This window comes from Sardina pilchardus, chromosome 2, assembly GCF_963854185.1.
Source record: "Sardina pilchardus chromosome 2, fSarPil1.1, whole genome shotgun sequence".
Lineage (NCBI taxonomy): Eukaryota > Metazoa > Chordata > Actinopteri > Clupeiformes > Clupeidae > Sardina > Sardina pilchardus.
In genome coordinates, this window is record NC_084995.1 from 7,357,994 (window position 1) to 7,375,737 (window position 17,744).

A 17,744-nucleotide genomic window follows, 5' to 3' on the forward strand; every position below is an offset into this window, starting at 1 on the left:
GTCAGAGCCGGGGCTGTTCCCAACCTGTGCTAGATTTCATCTCCTGCCGCATTAGTGAGCATCCACAGTGAGCTATTGTTTCAGACTTAATTATAAAGCTCTGAAATGATCTGACCTGCTCGGTGCCAGGTTAGGCCGAGTGTGTAGACGTCGCATGCCATCCCATCTCAGGGGATAATTGAAGGAAACGCTAGACGGCCGTCGTGATCTGATGAAGTGAAAATGATCCACTCGTGTTGGGAGCTGAGAAAGAAAAAAAGCAAGAGGTAGGAGTAAGAAAAAATAAGTGAATGGAAAGTTTTGGTTTCATCAGACAACCCCCCTCTGTGTTGGGTAGTTATAAGAAGGGGGCAACATGAGCTGGTGACTTTTTTTCTAATTCGTCTGCACCACTCACCTCCTTTGAGCTTGTGAGCATTTGGAAGGGTACCTTCCCCATGGACAACATGGAGCCCTCTGCCAGGCATTTTGCTGTTGTATTTCTCCTGCTTGGACTAGTCAGCGCCTCCAGCCAGAATAACATCAGTAAGACTCTCTTAATTATTTAAAGGTTTTCATCAACTAGGCCTAATGGCAGCTAATGGATTGTATTGATGGGTATTGTGTGTCAGAGTCATTCATTTCAACACTTCAGCAGTCATATTAATGGCAAAGAACTATTGGGACAGTATACAATAGCAACATGTAAATAAAATCATATTGTGTTGAAGTATTCCTGTGTGCTGGACATATTCTGGTTTGTGTATAAACTCGGTGGTGGGATGGAGTTTAATATTAATCAATGATTTGCTTGGCAAATTCATGGCTGATGTTTTTTGTCATCTGTCTCTGTGTCTATCTCAGTCACATGGTGTACAGTGACTGATGCAGAGGAGCAGAAATGTCTGGATCTGGCAGGGAACGCTGCAGCCAGGAGCCTCCGTGGAAAACTACAGTGCACGCGGGGCCTGAGCCCTACCGACTGCATGCTCAAAATCAAGGTCAGTGGAATTAAACAACTGGAATCATGGAGCGGCGTCGGTTATCAGGAATCTGGTATGGACCTCAACAAGGAGTAATAATCTGCTGGACCTACAGTACACTGTGCACACTTTCAGGAGTCTTTATGGACTGTAGACATTGAGTTGAGGAAACTGCCAGATTTGGTTCTAATTTCTATTTTCCTCTTGCTTTTTTGGGAATTGATATGCAAAGACATAGAAAAACCGCTCAGTCCAATTTATTAGTTAAATAAATCAACCACTCACTCAGTGAATGGATCAATAATACTAATAATAACTTGAGTTTAGTAACATCAGCATTCAATAGAAAAAAAATGCACTCTCCTCATTCTGTGCAGTCATTCATTAGGAGAAATGTATTTACTGTTTTACAGTATGCTTAACGGAGACATGGCTTGCCCCCTCCTCTTTAAAATTAAAGGGCATTTAACTTTCAGGGGACTTTTTGCCCTGAAGTTACTGCTCCAAAGTCCTGGCTGATATGTTATGTGGTGCAAGGGTAGCATGTCTTAACTGTGTGTTGTGGTCAGAATGGCTCAGCAGACGCTGCTTCCATGTACCCTGACGAGATCTACACCGCTGGATTCTGCTACGGACTTGAAGTGGCTGCAGGCGAGTCCTTCAATGGCGAGGGTGAGTTCACATCAGTTTGATTTCAGTGAGCCAACACCAGACTTGCATGAAGGCATTTATTAACTGTGGACCTGCATTACAATCAGTCTAAAAGGAAGCCATTTAAACTCTGGCAACATTAAAGTGGCCAAGTGGTTTTGTCACGGTGTCCTACTGCATTCTTGCCACGCCTTAACATCCCCCCGTCCCAGATGGCATCAACTACTACGTGGTTGCCCTGGCGCGACGTTCCTCCAGTGACCTGTCTCTGCTGGAGATGCACGAGCGCAGCTCCTGCCACCCTGGCATCCGCACCACGGTGGGCTGGACCGTGCCCATCGGCTTCCTGGTCAACACATCGCAGATCAGCGTGGACGAGCAGTGCAACCTCCCCCACGGTGAGAGACGCTGGCCATGTAAGGGCAGAAAGATGTGGGGGACTGGGTAACATTCTGGGTCGCTCCTAAGAAGTTCTTAAGTGCTAAGAACTTCTTAGGAGCGCTCTAAGAACGCTCCTAAGAAGTTCTTAGCACTTAAGATCTTCTTAACGAATCTGGGAAACCTGGCTCTGGATAGTCCACCTGCTTCATTTCAAGTTCAGTCTTTCTTATAGTTCATTGAACATCACCTTATTCAAATCCAGATCCCATCACATAAACCCAACACTAACCGAGAATTAAACATTTCTTCAGATTGTTTGTTCGTAATCTCATCATAAACATTGTGCTATTATGCTTTGTTTAAACTCTCCATATGATTTTTTGCAGTTTGTAATTTGATCATTGTTGTTTTTCGGTGAATAGGGAGCAAGATTCCTTGACTGTTGACTATTGAATGTTGTATGCAAAAGTATTTCCATTGAAGGAGCCTGCAGACCTTGATATATACTGTACTGCAGGTGCAGCTACTAAATACACTTAGGAGACGGGGAAAAGAAAAGCACAACACCAAAGTATTTCCAATGGCCATAATAATGTATGATGATGTATGAGTGCAAATTGTACAAGTTCATCAAATCATCAGTCTACATGGATCCAGTCCAGATGTGCTCCCTAAACTGCCCCATCAGTCCTTCTCTCTCTTCAACTGAATTCTCATTCTCATTCTTTAAATCCTGTCTCGTCAGCGGTGGGGGATTTCTTCGGGTACAGCTGCGTTCCGGGAGTGAAGGACCCAGAGCACGATCCCAGGGGGAACAATCCCAAGAACCTTTGCGAGGCGTGCATTGGAGATGAGAATGACCGACACATCTGTGCCAACAACCCTCGGGAGCGCCACTTTGGGGAGGCTGGGGCACTCAGGTAGGCCGGCTGGAAAACAGCCTGGGACACTGGAGACAACATCCCCAGGCTCAAGCAGCAGCTCTGGCTGGATGTGGTCCAGCTGTGGCCCACGTAACTCACCCATAGCTCAGCCAGATCTGGGCCAGATCCATACACGACACTGCAACTACTCTCTGAGACTCTAGACTCATGTCTTCAGAGGACTGTAAATGTCTACATGGACAGCTGACGTACCACATATGGGCAACTATATTTGTCAAAGATGAATGTTATATTTCACAGCACAGCGGTGTTTCACAGAAGCCATTTCCACTTGATTTGTCAATTTAGCACCTTTCTGTACTGTAGATGCCAACTTGCGGAAAGTATAATGAGTTTGTTTACAATAGAGGAAAACATTGTTATGAGAGTAATTCAATCTGCTTTGGGCTGCCTGGCATTGAAATTTGTAAACAACGTTTTATTTTTAATGCTATTCTGTCAGCTGCATCTGTTGTTTACTGCTCTGTGAGAAATGTTCTTTATCTCACCTCTTTGTGTGTGTGTGTGTGTGTGTGTGTGTGTCTGTCTGTTTCTGTCTGTGTGTGGGGTCTCTAGATGTGTGGCAGAGAATCTTGGGGACGTGGCCTTTGTCAAGCACACTACAGTCTTTGATAACATGTATGGTAAGTCATTCACCATCTCTCAAAGCAACCCCACACAGCCACTATGGTTACAAGTATTGTTTGTTGTGGACAACACAAATGCTCTGGCAATTCCAGTGTCCAGATTGGGCACCCAGTCTGGAGGAGAAACCACAGAAGCTGGCATGTAAACTAAACTGCAGAGAGAGAAAAAGTGTTGTTTCAGATGGACATAAATAGGTTGTAGAACAAGTAAACACATAAACAAACAAATAAGTGTCATGGATGGCTATCAACCAACCAGCAATTACTATTTGCCATCTATATTGCCAAAAAGACCCAGTTTAGTTTTCTGTCATGCTGATGTCATTTCCAAAACTCCGTATTGCTAATATAAACTAGTCTAGTTGACAGAACCTCTCACTGTCTTGTCTTATTGCATGTGTTTACTATCACTACTACCAGTAACGCAAAACATACAGTAGGCTACCATGAAAGAAACAACCCCCTTTGCAAACACTTCTCGCAAACTCTGCAGTTGTTCCTCTCTGTAGGTTGTACTACTCCAAATCATACACCAGAGGGCAGTATGTCTCAGTCTATCTGAACTGATGTGTGCCTCCCCTGTTCTCTCTCTGCCATACAGACTTATCCACCCCAGCAATCAGGGTGGTCTTATACAATTAGCTTTATCATGATATCAGAGAATAAGCGCTTAACTGTTTATTGTTGATAGTGGCTATTTGAAGAGGGCAAAGACTGGCCCTTTCTTTTCGATCAATGGTCAACATTCCTCTGAAATACTGCGGCCAAACCGCAAGTCATTTCCCTATCATTCAGCTGCCTTTGGTACATATTTAATCCCAGATGGCTAACAGATGGGTGTCTGTGACATCTTAATTGGCAAATAGCATCCTAATGACTAGTAAGAACCAGGCAGATTTGCAGCTTATTGCAGACAAAAGGCACTTCTCTATTTTTCCACTGAAAAGAAAAGACAAAAAAGAGAGATCCCATTTTCCCCTCTGCTAGCCGTCTCAGCATCCACTGTCCCCAACCCAAATGGAGAATGAATGAATGAAACCCTTCTCAGTGCTCAGGCAAAGACAAAGGACTCTATCACAGTGGAAACGCTGTTTTTTTGCCCGCTGGCGCAATCTCTCACGGTCCTCACCATCCTCCATCTCCACCCCAGCCCAGCCCAGCCCACCTCTCTCCACCCTCACCATGAATACAAATCAGACCATTAAGCATTCCGCGTGCATCCATCTCCACATACCTTCTTCTCCTCCCTAAATGGGAACGCTCTCCCTCTCCCCCTCACTCCCTCTGACTCACGCCTCTTTTATCATGTCTCACCGCTCATGCATCCTCTTTGCACTCTGATCTGGCAGGAAGCAATTGTTGCGATGGATCTGGAGCTGGAGTATCTCTCTCTCTCTCTCTCTCTCTCTCTCTCTCTCTTTCTCTGTATGTGTGTGTGTATGCGTGTGTGTGCGTGTGAAGCATGCATGACCCAATCATAGGCTAACACTCGCTTATCTCCTCCCTAAACGGCATGAACTAGGTGTTGGAGGAGATAGGCAGGAACCAGCAGCTGTAGGCAATGAACCTGGAGCAGCAGCCAGGTGTGTGTGTGTGTGTGTGTGTGTGTGTGTGTGTGTGTGTGTGTGGCATACATAAACCCCATCCAGGATTTAATGTCTCTGCTCTGCTCTTCTGCTATGGCAGGCAGAAACCAGGAGTCCTGGGCCTTAGACCTGGAGTTGGAGGACTTGAAGCTGCTGTGCCCAGATGGCGGCGAGGCCTCTCCGTTTGAGCACAAGCTGTGCCACCTGGCCGTGGTGCCCACCAACGCAGTGGTGGTGCGCCCAGAGGACAAGTGCCGCGTCTACAAGTTCCTGGAGCGAGCGCAGGTCAGTGGGGGTTGGGGTAATAGAGACTTAGATGTGTACATCACATAAACACACACACACACACACACACACACACACGCACACACAGAGAGAGAGAGAGAACCACACACACAAAGACCAGTGATGTTTTTAATCGGTTAAGCCTTGCCTTTACACAACACTGGCAGTTTGGCGGCACAACGCTGGCGGCGGCTGTATCCGTGGGAAAGTGGGAGCTTTTGAAAATCCCGGTTACATTTTGCCATGTAACGCAGATCCGGCAATTTTATAACGACATAGCCCCAGCCCGGACCTCTGTCACCCAGCCTCCGCTTGACCTCACCTGACTCTAGGAGACCCTTGGCAGAACAACAACAACAGTGCTGGATCACGGAGCCATGTGTGTGTGCTGCAGGTGCTACTGGATTTATTAACAATGCTGGAACAAAACTTGGCAATTCTGCATGACAACAGTGCGACAGCGCAATAACAACAACCTGCACCAAATAGGCTACTTTTAAATCCACCACTTCCTCCTGCTAGAGTTGATGAACACTTTATCATAATTAATGCAGAACTATTTTCACGTACATACATTTTGTTTGAGCAGGAGAGATAGTCCACTACGCACACAGGCATGCAACTACCGCTACTTGTTGCTTGTTCCATCCTATTTAGGCTACTTGTGCTATGCAATAAGGGTTTCGTTACACAGCGCACGTTCACTTTGTCTCACAAACAGCGGGTGGAGATCCCGACACTCTTTCAACAACATGAAACTAGTGAACCATCAAATAACCCCCAGATTTCAGTGCCTATCAGTCCCAACATTTAGTAATATAATCAGACAGTCCAAAAGTAAATGAAATCCCAAAGCCTACAAACGTTCCATATGTATCAGTGTTGCTAAGTGTGCATGTCTTAATTGATTAACCTTGCCTTTTGACATGTTCGGTCTTATAAACACTCCACTCGTGTTGCCTGCACTGACCTGGCAGGTAGGCCTAGACATTCAACTACTTAGGCCTTGCCATCTCATCTCAATCAAATAGCCTTTTTTTGCTCTCGGATTCAGACCTGTATTTCAAGTAGGAAATGGTGCATTCGCTTATGGGGAGTTGGTGATGGAGGCGTCGCTGCACCAAGAGATGTAGCCAGCAGCCGCCACTGTTGAAACTTGGTATCCTCAGTCCTCCTCTGCCCCCCTCCACCACTCCCCCCCTCTGCTGCTGTAAAGACTGATGCATTCAATATCTCTAGGCCCAGACTGCCACTGTCCATTGATTTTTGTTCTGCGTTAGCATTCGTTTCAGCGTTGCTTTATCATTATGAGGAGTTGGCACAGAGCTGATCTTTGTCAACAGCCCCCTGCCTCAGACAGCTAGACGTGAGGAGGAATTGCAGCGATGTCTGCAACTCACTGGCCCACCCGGTCCTCGTTAGGACATGCAAGTGTATGTGTGTGTGTATGTGCGTGTCTGTGTGTGGAAGTGTTAGTGTGTGTGTGTGTGTGTGTGTGTGTGTGTTTGTGGCTGGGTAAAAGTCAGGAGAATTTAGGTGCAGACGAGAATAGATGCACTCTGGTCTTGTCAGGCTGCATGCATATTTATGTGCCTGTGTGTCTTTTAAAATAACTTTATGTATGTGTGTGTGTGTGTGTGTGTGTGTGTGTGTGTGTGTGTGTGTGTGTGTGTGTGTGTGTGTGTGTGTGTGAATATGTGTGTGTGTGTGTGTGTGTGTGTGTGTGTGTGTGTGTGTGTGTGTGTGTGTGTGTGTGTGTGTGTGTTAGAGCTAATACACAGTAGTTGTGAGCTTGTATGCCAACATCTATTGTTCTGTGTGAGTTTGTAGAATGTGTGGATATATATATATGTGTGTGTGTGTGTGTGTTTGTGTATGTGTTAAACAGACCCCCCATTACCAACAGTCTCTCAGATGCTCCTGTTGTCACCTCACCATCAGCAGTGTGTTCATTTCTCTTCCTCTTTCTCTCTATTTTCTCTCTCCCTCTATCTCTCACTCCATCTCTCATCCCTCTCTCACTCTGACTCCATCTCTCTCCCACTCTCTCACTCTCATCTGGTCTCCACTCAGCTTCTACTTCACTCATCCTCCCTCCTCTCTCTGCATTCTCTCTCTGTTCTTCTTTCCTGGCTTCTCTCACACCTTCCCTCTCTTCCCTTCCCTCTCTCCCCTCCTCTCCCCCTCTCAGTAACAGGATTGCATTAAACACTGCTATACAGAGTTGTTGTGTTAATTCAAGAGTATGGGTGGCCTTACGTAAGTCCAGAGTAATTATGGAGAACACCAGTTCCCACTCTAGGTCTATTCTATACTTCCCTTTGTCTCTGCCTCTCTTAGCCACAGTGTTTCTTTCACTTGCCTTATCTCTCTCCCCCTCTCTTTTACTCAAACTCAAATTCAGATAAGCTATTTGGCCTGACAAACATGTATGCATGCTGCCAAAAGATTAAAGGAGCATCAACAGAATACAATAACATTCCACACAGAATAGAATAATCCAGATATCAATGTCTCTGTCTGACTCTCTCCTGCTCTGTCTCCTCTCTGCAGAATGCCTTTGGCAATGCCACACAGGGTTTCTCTCTGTTCAGCTCGGCGGCGTACGGAGCGGCGAACGTGCTGTTCAGCGACGCCACCCAGAAGCTTCTGCGGGTGGTGGGCAGCTACACGTCATGGCTGGGCCCCAGCTACACCATGGCGCTGCAGGCGTTTGAGTGTGAAGGTAAGTGCAGTCAGAGTGTGTGTGAGTGTGCGAGTGAGAGAGTCTGAGGGAATAAGTTTGTGAGTAAGTACATTCTATTTATGAAGCACATTTAAGCAGCTTTCACTGACCATAGTGCTCTAAACAGTATAGAACATATTGTAATATACAGGGAGGGAGAAGCACGGAGTTAACTTACAGCCATACAGTAACAACTAATGGGAGGTAAAGGGTTTGGAGTCTAGACTTCAAAGCAAGGATAGAGGAAATGCTTTTATGTCAAGTGGCAACTGGTTCCACAGACATGGAACAGCGAACACAAAGGCTCGGTCGCCTCTTTGTTTAAGATTTGCCGTGTCCTAATCCTTGCCAGTCCTCCTCTAGTTCCTGACAGACTGTAGCTCCTCTGTGTGTCTCCATGAATGTGTGTGTGTGTGTGTGTGTGTGTGTGTGATATTTCACCATACCCTCTTGAGAATCTACCCCTGATTCAACAGAGGGACTTTAGTAGGGACTTAGTCCGATTGTTTTGTTTGTGTGTTGCTTTAATTAATAAGTGCCAAATGAAGCATTATCGTGGCGACAGCGTGTGAGCCCAGTGTTGTTCATTTAGTTTAAACTGGGATCCTTAGTCTCACAGCCTGTGTCGGCTCTTCGTCTGTAGTGAAAGTGCATTACGCTGTCTGCAAGTCCCAGTGTCCTAGGAAAGTGTGGTGTGTGAAGTCGGCTGTGACGTCAGTTGGTGTAGACGTTTAGAGGTTTAATGTTTAGCGCTTTGACTGGTCATACCTGGTGTGAGCATAGCTGATAAGTGTATACTGCATGTTTTGACTTAAATGGTGTGTTTAGGAGTGTCACAGTTAAAGTGTTCTTGTCCTGCTCTGTCCTCTTCTGTCCTCTACTCACAGGGCTGTGTTGACTGACCGCAGAACTCTCCAAACCCTTCTCCGTCCTCCACCCGCCACCGTCACCACACCCTCACCCCTTCTCCTCCACCCTCGCCCCTCCACCCTGCTCCTGCTGCTGCTACTGCTCTCCTCCCTTCTTCCTCTCCATCTTCACTAATCCCCAGCAGTCTGCTTAAAGGGCTGCCGTCTCTTCGTACGTGTGGGCCCAATGCCACCCCCCCCCCCACTCCGGCTGCACTGCTCCTGTTTCTAGCCCGTTAGTCTTTTTTTTCTGTTTGTGGCTTTGGCATCTCCTCTTTCTCTGTGACCTACTGTGACAGACTAGCTGTGCTGCTCACGAGCTGTGTGCCCCCTCACGCCCCACTCTGCAGCCCTTTCCATGCCCCGCTCTCACCATTAGGAAAGGAGATCACTATATCTCAGACAGGAGTCTCATGCACACACACACACACACACACACACACACACACACACACACACACACACACACCTCGAAAAGGGATTAAGAATGTATCACCCCGTCCACAATTTGGCCAACCTGCACTTTTTTTAATCTGTGCAACTCAATACCCATCAATGGTCGTGGTGTCCCAACCGAGCCAAGAGAGAATGGATGCTTTTATATCTCACCTTTCCATTTACAGGAGCCAGTGTGTGACATGACCGTATTTCTTAAGGAATACTGGAATACTGGAAACTGATAAAAAAAAAAAAAATCCTGACAGTCAAAAGTCATTAGAAATCTATGGAACCAATACGGTTGTTCAATATAGTTGTTCCATTTTTTGTATAGCTCCTCTGTTATATGAAAAATGGCAACATGTTAAATTGAAACAAGATTGTTCCAAGTCTTTTATCCGTAAGCGTTATACATTGAATACACTGAAACACATTTTACATTCGTATCCCAGACCTTTAAGATTAGCCATCGGTCCTAAGCCGTCCAGCTGTGTTCCTGGAAAGGCAATTCAGTGGACCGGCATGGATACAGCATAGAATAGCCCCTAATTTACATTCAGTTGTGCAACTCTTCAATTGTTCAATCCTATAAGTGGCCTTGAGTTCTTTGTTGAAAGATAAAGGTATGTTATATCAAAGTATTGGTTCTTTCTCCCCCCCCGCCCTAAGAGTAGTATTTGTTTGAAACCCATGTTTTTAGTGTTTTGGCTTGCTGTCTGGTGTTGGATGTTTGATTTCCTTTCAGAGTAAGTTAGTAGTGTCTCATGACCTATCAGCTGAAGTTGACAGTTCAAACTCCTCATCCCTTCTACTTGATGTGCAACCCTCAGCCGCTCTTCTCACTGGAGGATGTTCTCTGTAGACAGGATGTGATGTGTTTGAGGTGTTGTCAATGCAACAAACTAGGTGCTTTAAGGGTGCTCTCTTGGAACGTTTTCAGGGCTGTTCACATCACACTGTATTGACTGACTTGAACAATGCCTTTGTGTAAATATCCTTGCTTTGAATTCATAGCACAACCTTTGCTCATCAATAATAAAAGAATTATGAAGGAATATCTCTTTTATAGTCTCTTTTTCACTTACCATGACACAATAGCTCTCTCTCTCTCTCTCTCTCTCTGTCTCTCTCTCTCTCAAATTCAAAATGCTTTATGATAGGAAAATAAGACATTGTTATTGCCAAAGCAGCCATACAAGGGATGGAGATCATGTGGAGCAGAAAATACAAGTGTCTATACACCCCTAGTGACTCACACACTTGAATTACATAAAATTACAATGTACAAAACATTTTAACAGTAAGCTAACTAACAAAAGAAAATTATAGTGTACAGAACAGTAATATACATTTGTATTCAAAATGTTTATTTTTCTATAGTAAACACATTTATCAAGGTTTCGATACTGTGAATTGAATTTAGCTGCCAAAGCAACTGACAGTCCCTTTCCTGAGAGGATGGCCATTTTTCTTGATTTTTGCCAATGGCGTATTATATATTTTTCACAGTGAATAAGAAAGCAAACTTGTGTCTCAACCTTCACTCTCTGGCAGTGACTGTTCTATCATCTGTCTTTCTGTGTGTACCTATTTCCACTGCAAGGTGGCCGAGCCTGTAGTCTCTGTTTCATATCTCTGGCAAAAAGGAAGTATTCTTCTGCCAATTTAGACTCATCATTCATTCTGCTTTTTGCTAGTTTGGTTTCTCCAATGTTCCAAATAGGCCTTTGTTTGTTTGATGATTTGTTTTGATAGAAATAGCTAGTCTGAGTGTGTGTGCTGTGTGGTTTTTTTGTGCGTGCGTGCGTGCCTGCGTGCGTGCGTGCGTGCGTGCGTGTGTGTGTGTGCGTGCGAGTTCATGTGTGTGTGTGTGTGTGTGTGTGAGTTTGTGTGTGTTTATGAGGATGGTTGTGAAAACACTGATGCTCAATGCTAATGACCATAAATGGCGTTGCTGTCGTTCACAGAGCATGCTGAGTGGATTAACTGCAGAGTATTGACACAGATAATGACCGTCAGTAATTCTGATTACATGTTCATTAAGGATGAGAATTAAAGATGTGTTCTGATGACCTTGAAAATGTCTGCTGCGGAAGCACAGGAGTATGATTAGTGTCCCTGATGAGCCGTTTGATGCTCCGCTTATTTGTCATTAATTAAAATGGCAGCATCAACACGCTAAGCATGACACTGCATAACTTAACACAAAGAGTTTGTTGCTAATATACATTCATAGTCTTCTGCCCCTACTGTATGTTCTAAGAAGCCTACACTATGTGGGTAATTCCTAATTATTTAAAGCTATCATCATCCTAGCTTCCACTTGCCCTTCTTATTTGGGGTCATTAACATGTAATATTACAGCATGTTCCTACAGCATAGGAGTCTGTTACGCTGCACTATTCAGTGCTTAAATAACTTTAGATAAATTGCCTCCATGGCAACTAATGAGAACTGACATTTTTCTGTTTATAAATTTTGTTAGACTTTTATCTCTCTTCATGTCTCTTTAGCCTACCAAAGAACAGGGGAGAGATCAAAAGCAAATGCAACACAAAGGCTTTTATTTTCTCAGTTTCGTATCTGCTTTGTATAGTTTCATCTTTGTGTGTGTGTGAGTGTGTGTAAGGAGGAGTGAAATTACAGTAACAGATGTTCTCCTAGTGATCACACTGTACATTTCACACCTTTGCACATGTCTTCACTTTGTTAACATTCCATCACTTGTAGCTGAATTCATCAGTGTACGTGTACGTGTGTGTGTACGTGTGTGTGTGTCAGAGAGAGAGTGCATCTACATTGTGTATATACCTGTGTGTGTGTGTGGATGCATGCAATGTGTGTGTGTGTGTGTGTGTGTGTGTGTGTGTGTTGAAAACCTGATCCAGCTGACTTAGTAACAGTCAGTTCCATTAATAAAGCTGTAGTCGGGAAAGCCACTGAATTGCATCTGTTCATGCTGTGCTGTTGTGACAGAGCCTGCAACTAACCACCTCTGCCTGACCATTGCTCTTCAGCATGATAATAACAATGACCAAATCGGAGGTAAAAAAAAAGATGACAAAATCTTTCATCTGTGTCCTGTTTAACTCTGAATATGCAGCGTTACACTGACATGGTACTCACCAAACAGAGTAGGTGAGAGGAGTAAACTGCACAGTGTGTGCATCTGTGTATCTGACATTCACGGCAACGCAAAGCACACTCATCCTACAGTTTCTCATTAAGGTCACATGACATAATGTCTCATGGGTTTCTTTAGTCGCATATTGTCTTCTCTTCTCATTGCCAAGAATGGTCAATGAATGGGTCTAAGCTTGCCCGATACTACTAAGCTACTTTTTGCCAAACACACACACACACACACACACACACATTTCCACACTGATGTGTTTCACCACCATCATGTCCTGGGCAGGTGAGACACTTGGCACCTACACAGGTAAAGTTTTGGCCTATTGGCTTGCAGTCAGAGCCGTTCTCCAAGGATAATCTTTCCCCCTTCTCCGCTTGTTGTGAGGTCCCAAGGGGATTGGTGGTGGTGGTGGTGGGGAACAGGGGGCCTGCACTATCATTCCCCTCTTGCCTGGTCCACTCAGACACCCAGTCCGATCAAGTTTCGCCTCTCCCATCCAGCGGTCCGTGCTACTGAGAACAATGCGTCCACAGTGGAGATGTGGTCAGCCAGGCAGAGCTGTGTGCAGGGGGTTGACACAGCTCACGACGCAGGGCAGAACTGGCCAAGCCGGTGGGGCAGCGCCGCGCTCAACTCACCTGCAGGCTTGTGCAGGCTTGAGCCATTATGAGACACCACCACAAAAGACTGGACAAACCCTGTGACCCAAACAGCCATTCACCATTCCATCAAAAAGAGTAAAAAAAAAAAAAAAAACAGATTCTTTGAAGAAACAAAAACATCCATTGTAATATAAATGTTCCAACAAGTTAAAGGCAGACTTTGCATTAATACGAAAACTTGGATGTGAATATAATTTCATTAAAGTCCCTGACTGGCAGGCTGACTGATGAATTGATTTATTGATTAGATGTGTGTTGTGGGCTATTAGAAAATCATTACATTTTAAGGTTGATGATTTTGTGATCCACACAACCTCAACAAATATAATGAGATTTTTTAGACGTGTTCTAAAGAGTTGATTGACGGCAATCTGTCCATAGACTGGAGTCCGTGTCCCAGTGATTGTGGTTGTGGTGCAGATGAAGACGCGTGTGTGTGGTGCTGAGGGAGCGGCCGCTCTGTGAATTACAAAAAGAGTCACGACATCTATGGCGAGAGATGCAAGAGTAGCCAAGTGACAAGCCATCCATCAAAAGCCCAAACTGTCACTGTTCAATTTTCCCCCCAGTCCTGCCCAAAGTGGTGCGCTAAGCTGGAAGTCTCTGCACGGCCTGCATACAAGAAAAGGTATGCTTGTGTGTGTGTGATAGAGAGTGTGTGTGTGTGTGTGTGATAGGAGAGAGAGAGAGAGAGAGTTTGTGTGTGTGTGTGTGTGTTTGTGTGTGTGTGTGTGTGTGTGTGTGTGTGTGTGTGTGTGTGTGTGTGTGTGTGTGTGTGTGTGTGTGAACGCGCATGTGGGGGTGGGTGGGTGTCCTTCTACTTGGCACATCACTCACCAAAGCACTTTGCTCAGCAGACCCTCTCAGCTCTGCCATTTGAACTCTCAGACCCACGCACCCCCCCCAGTCCCGGCTCTCCCTCAGACCCCAGCCCCTGAGTGTGTGTGTGTGTGTGTCCTCAGGCAGAGACTCCCTCCTACACAGAACCGCGCCACTCAAGACACTGGTGCTGCCTTAGGCTTATTTTATCTCTCTCTCCTCTCTCTCTCTCTCTCTCTCTGTGCCTCGCAGGGCAAGGCAGGATTATAAGATGATGTACTGGAGGTGGCGATAAGTGTAAATGTGTCTGACATGTGGCATCACTAGGTTGCACCAAGGTTGTGTTGTATGCTGTTGTTCACTCTCTCTCTCTCTCTCTCTCTCATTCGCTTCCATCCCCTCTATATCACTTCTTTGGCAGGTTACCCCATCCATGCCTGTGAACAGCCAAACATGAGAACCTCTCTCTCTCTCTGCTTCTCTCTCTCTCTCTCCCTCTTTCACAGATGGTTTCCCTGGCCGTGCTCTGGGCCTCAGATAAGCGGGGTGTGTGTGTGTGTGTGCGGCTGGACGTGACTGGACGCGGCTCTGCTTCATCTCTCCCTCTGTGGGCCACAGCTGTGATGTGAGCGCCGCCGCCTGCCTGTCAAAGGGGCTCTTGTTGTGGCTCCCCATCACGGCGTCCGTGGGTGGCCTGGCCAGGCCAGAGGGGCACAGGGTGGGGCAGGGAGGCCGTCACATGTGCACGGAGCTGGGGAGGCTCAAGAGACTGTGACCCTGTCCACTTAAGGGGGGTGGGGTGGGGTGGGGGGGTGAGGGAGAGGGAGAGGGACAGAGAGGGATCACTGTTATTGATGGTGTTGTAGATACTGAGGTGCCTCTTTTCTATTGAAATACATTACATTATAGACAATTCTACAGTGCATTGTGGTCAGACAAATGAGGCCCATCTGGAGAGAGGGAGGGAGGGAGGGAGAGAGAAAGAGAGAATGAAGCATGCTGTGCCTTACTGTTGTGTTTTTACAGCTTTGAATGTATTATTGATGTCATCAGGGTCAATCACATAGACATACTGTATACACGTATATACGCGTGTGTGTGTATACATACTGTATATATATATAGTATATCTATCATCTCATCCATTCAGCCCTTTATGAGCCCCTGCTTGTGCATGAACACTGACACATCTATGAGTGATCAGATAACTATGGATACATCTTCACATGGTTTACATTTTGTTCAGTGTGTATAATAACACATCCATGCAGCTAGTTCCTGTCAAACTCTATTCATTAATTGGACAAGATGTCAAGGCCTGACCCACAGCCGTGCAACCCCACTCTCACTTGTGTCATATGGCTTCATGATCTATGTACAATAGCTCTGCACTATTACCCGCCATGCGTCGTTTACTCATACTATGACATGTTTTCCTGTTATTGACAGAGCAGTGACAAGGCAATCATTTGATTTGTAAATACATTATAGCAAAGATGAGAAGAAAGTGGAAGATTAAATTGCAATAAATTGCAAGAAACAAAGGTCTGCATTAGCTATCATGCCTTTTACCATTATTCTCAATTGCTGTTCATTCCTCTCTAACTCTGAATGAATAAATGGTAAAACATTGGAGTCTTGTTGATTACAAGTGAGACTCTTATTTTTGATTTATTTTTTATTTTTCAGACATGCAGTCCAATGCTGATTTCATTTCCAGTCCTTGGTGGTAATATATTACCAACCAGTGGTTAAACGGAATATAAAAAGTAATCATATTGAAATAAACTGACATTTAACTGTAATACAAACTGAAATGTTAAACTTCTACTTCTACACAATGGCTCTTTGACTAATTGCTTAACTATGCTGAGGCATATTTGCCCCAGTACAAAGGTGGTAGCCTTGTTGAGTGCATTTAATTGGTCTGTTTTTCTAGATAACTGTTTTGACCTATAAAAAGAATAACACTGTGATCTGTTTTTTCCCCTGGGAAAAGATTTGAAATGCGGGGTTTAGTGTAGCTTGAGAGGGACCATTAAAGACAGGCCCGTCTTCTGTCCGACTGTCATTGACGGTATGGCTAAATGGTATGCATTTGAATGCCCAGTGTGAACCTTTACATTTTATGCTCGTATATGCTGCTCTGAAATGTGGGTCTTCATGGGGTTAAAACTTCAGACTCTAATGGCATGGTGTGTGCGCCCAAAGCCAAAGGAAAAGGAACTGTACTATGGCATGCTGCCATAAAAGAGAATACAGAAAGACCTAACTGGTGAAATGTAGTTATGTGACCTCATTTCATTCACAGTTGGATATGAAGCACATAATCACAGACACACACACACACACACAGACACACACACACACACACACACACACACACACACACACACACACACACAGACACACACACACACACACACACACACACACACACACACACACACACACACACACACACACACACACACACACACACACACACACACACACACACACTCCTTCTTACCCGCACTCTGATCCCCACTGAGCATTTTCCTTTTTACCAGCCAGCAGGCCCATTTAAGCATATGATTTCTGCCACCTGTTAACTGTCGGAAGCGTTCAGCAACTAGTTAAGACGTCAACCAATAAAATCAGAGACATGCATTTCCATTTCCATTCCCAGAATACTGGAGAAGGACTTACGTAAAAACAAAATCTCCTCAAATAGACTGAAACCTTTGAACAGGTACCAGTTATAATTGTCTGTTATATCGAAAATGTCAAAAGCAGAAAGTCTTTCACTCTTGTGATAATAACATACTATGAAACATTTTGAAAGAAAAAACATCCTTCAGCTGTCTGTGAATATGACCTCTCTGTGAGTCATCATGGTGGACACATACCATTTTGACACATTCCCGGAAATGATTGTTTTTCTGACTCCCGTATGATTATAGTCATAGGCTTTCTGTTGATGAATGAATGGGTTTGTCCAAACGCCTCTGGGAAAAGGTTTTGCCATTATGGACCATCGTCTTTAGTAAGGCAGTTAGAGAGTGAGTGCTTAACTGGGTCAGAGAATGTGACAACAGCACATAAGACATTTGTACTGTAGTTTAGCGTGAGCGTACTCAAAATGTTCCACACACACAAACAGACCTAAAAAAACTACAACAGGACAAAGGAACTGCTATGTACACAAGGTAGATAGCAAAGATGGTCTCCTGAAGACAGACTGTTGTGATGACACAGTTGTTGTCATAATGCATAACTGATGCCCAAGTGCAGGATGGGAAGCGAATAAGGGCAGCCACCCTGAAGGCAGTAATTCCTCCTACTAAAGCTGACAAAGGCGCTTATGAAAGGTGCTGTTGCATGAAAATGTTCAGAATCACAGCTTCGTCCAGACCCATTACCTTCTCCCATGGACGCCAATTGGCACATGACAGCACTGTGCAGGAATATCATCCATCAAAAGCTACTTCTCTGACCAGGCTCTGGAGGGAGGCTGGGGGAAGAAGTAATGGTTGGGCTGCGTACACGTTGTGCATACACACAGACACACACACACACACACACACACACACACACACGAACTCGCACGCACACACACGCACGCACGCAGGCACGCAC

General features: G+C 45.0%; 1 protein-coding gene across 1 annotated transcript; it reads left to right on the plus strand.

Annotated features, from left to right (window-relative positions):
* Positions 1-446: 446 nt before the first annotated feature.
* On the plus strand, positions 447-14,898 carry otomp (otolith matrix protein). Its single transcript, XM_062518866.1, has 10 exons — positions 447-525; positions 844-980; positions 1,532-1,634; positions 1,826-2,011; positions 2,740-2,914; positions 3,494-3,561; positions 5,251-5,435; positions 7,989-8,169; positions 8,804-8,873; positions 14,742-14,898. The coding sequence occupies exons 1-10, from the start codon at positions 447-449 to the stop codon at positions 14,896-14,898; spliced, it is 1,341 nt and encodes a 446-aa protein (XP_062374850.1).
* The last annotated feature ends 2,846 nt before the right edge of the window (positions 14,899-17,744 follow it).

Coding starts and splice junctions, on each gene's coding strand:
- otomp (XM_062518866.1), top strand. CDS start 447: ATGGAGCCCTCTGCCAGGCATTTTGCTGTTGTATTTCTCCTGCTTGGA. Junction 526..843: donor CTCCAGCCAGAATAACATCA/GTAAGACTCTCT, acceptor TGTCTATCTCAG/TCACATGGTGTACAGTGACT. Junction 1,635..1,825: donor CGAGTCCTTCAATGGCGAGG/GTGAGTTCACAT, acceptor CCCCCGTCCCAG/ATGGCATCAACTACTACGTG.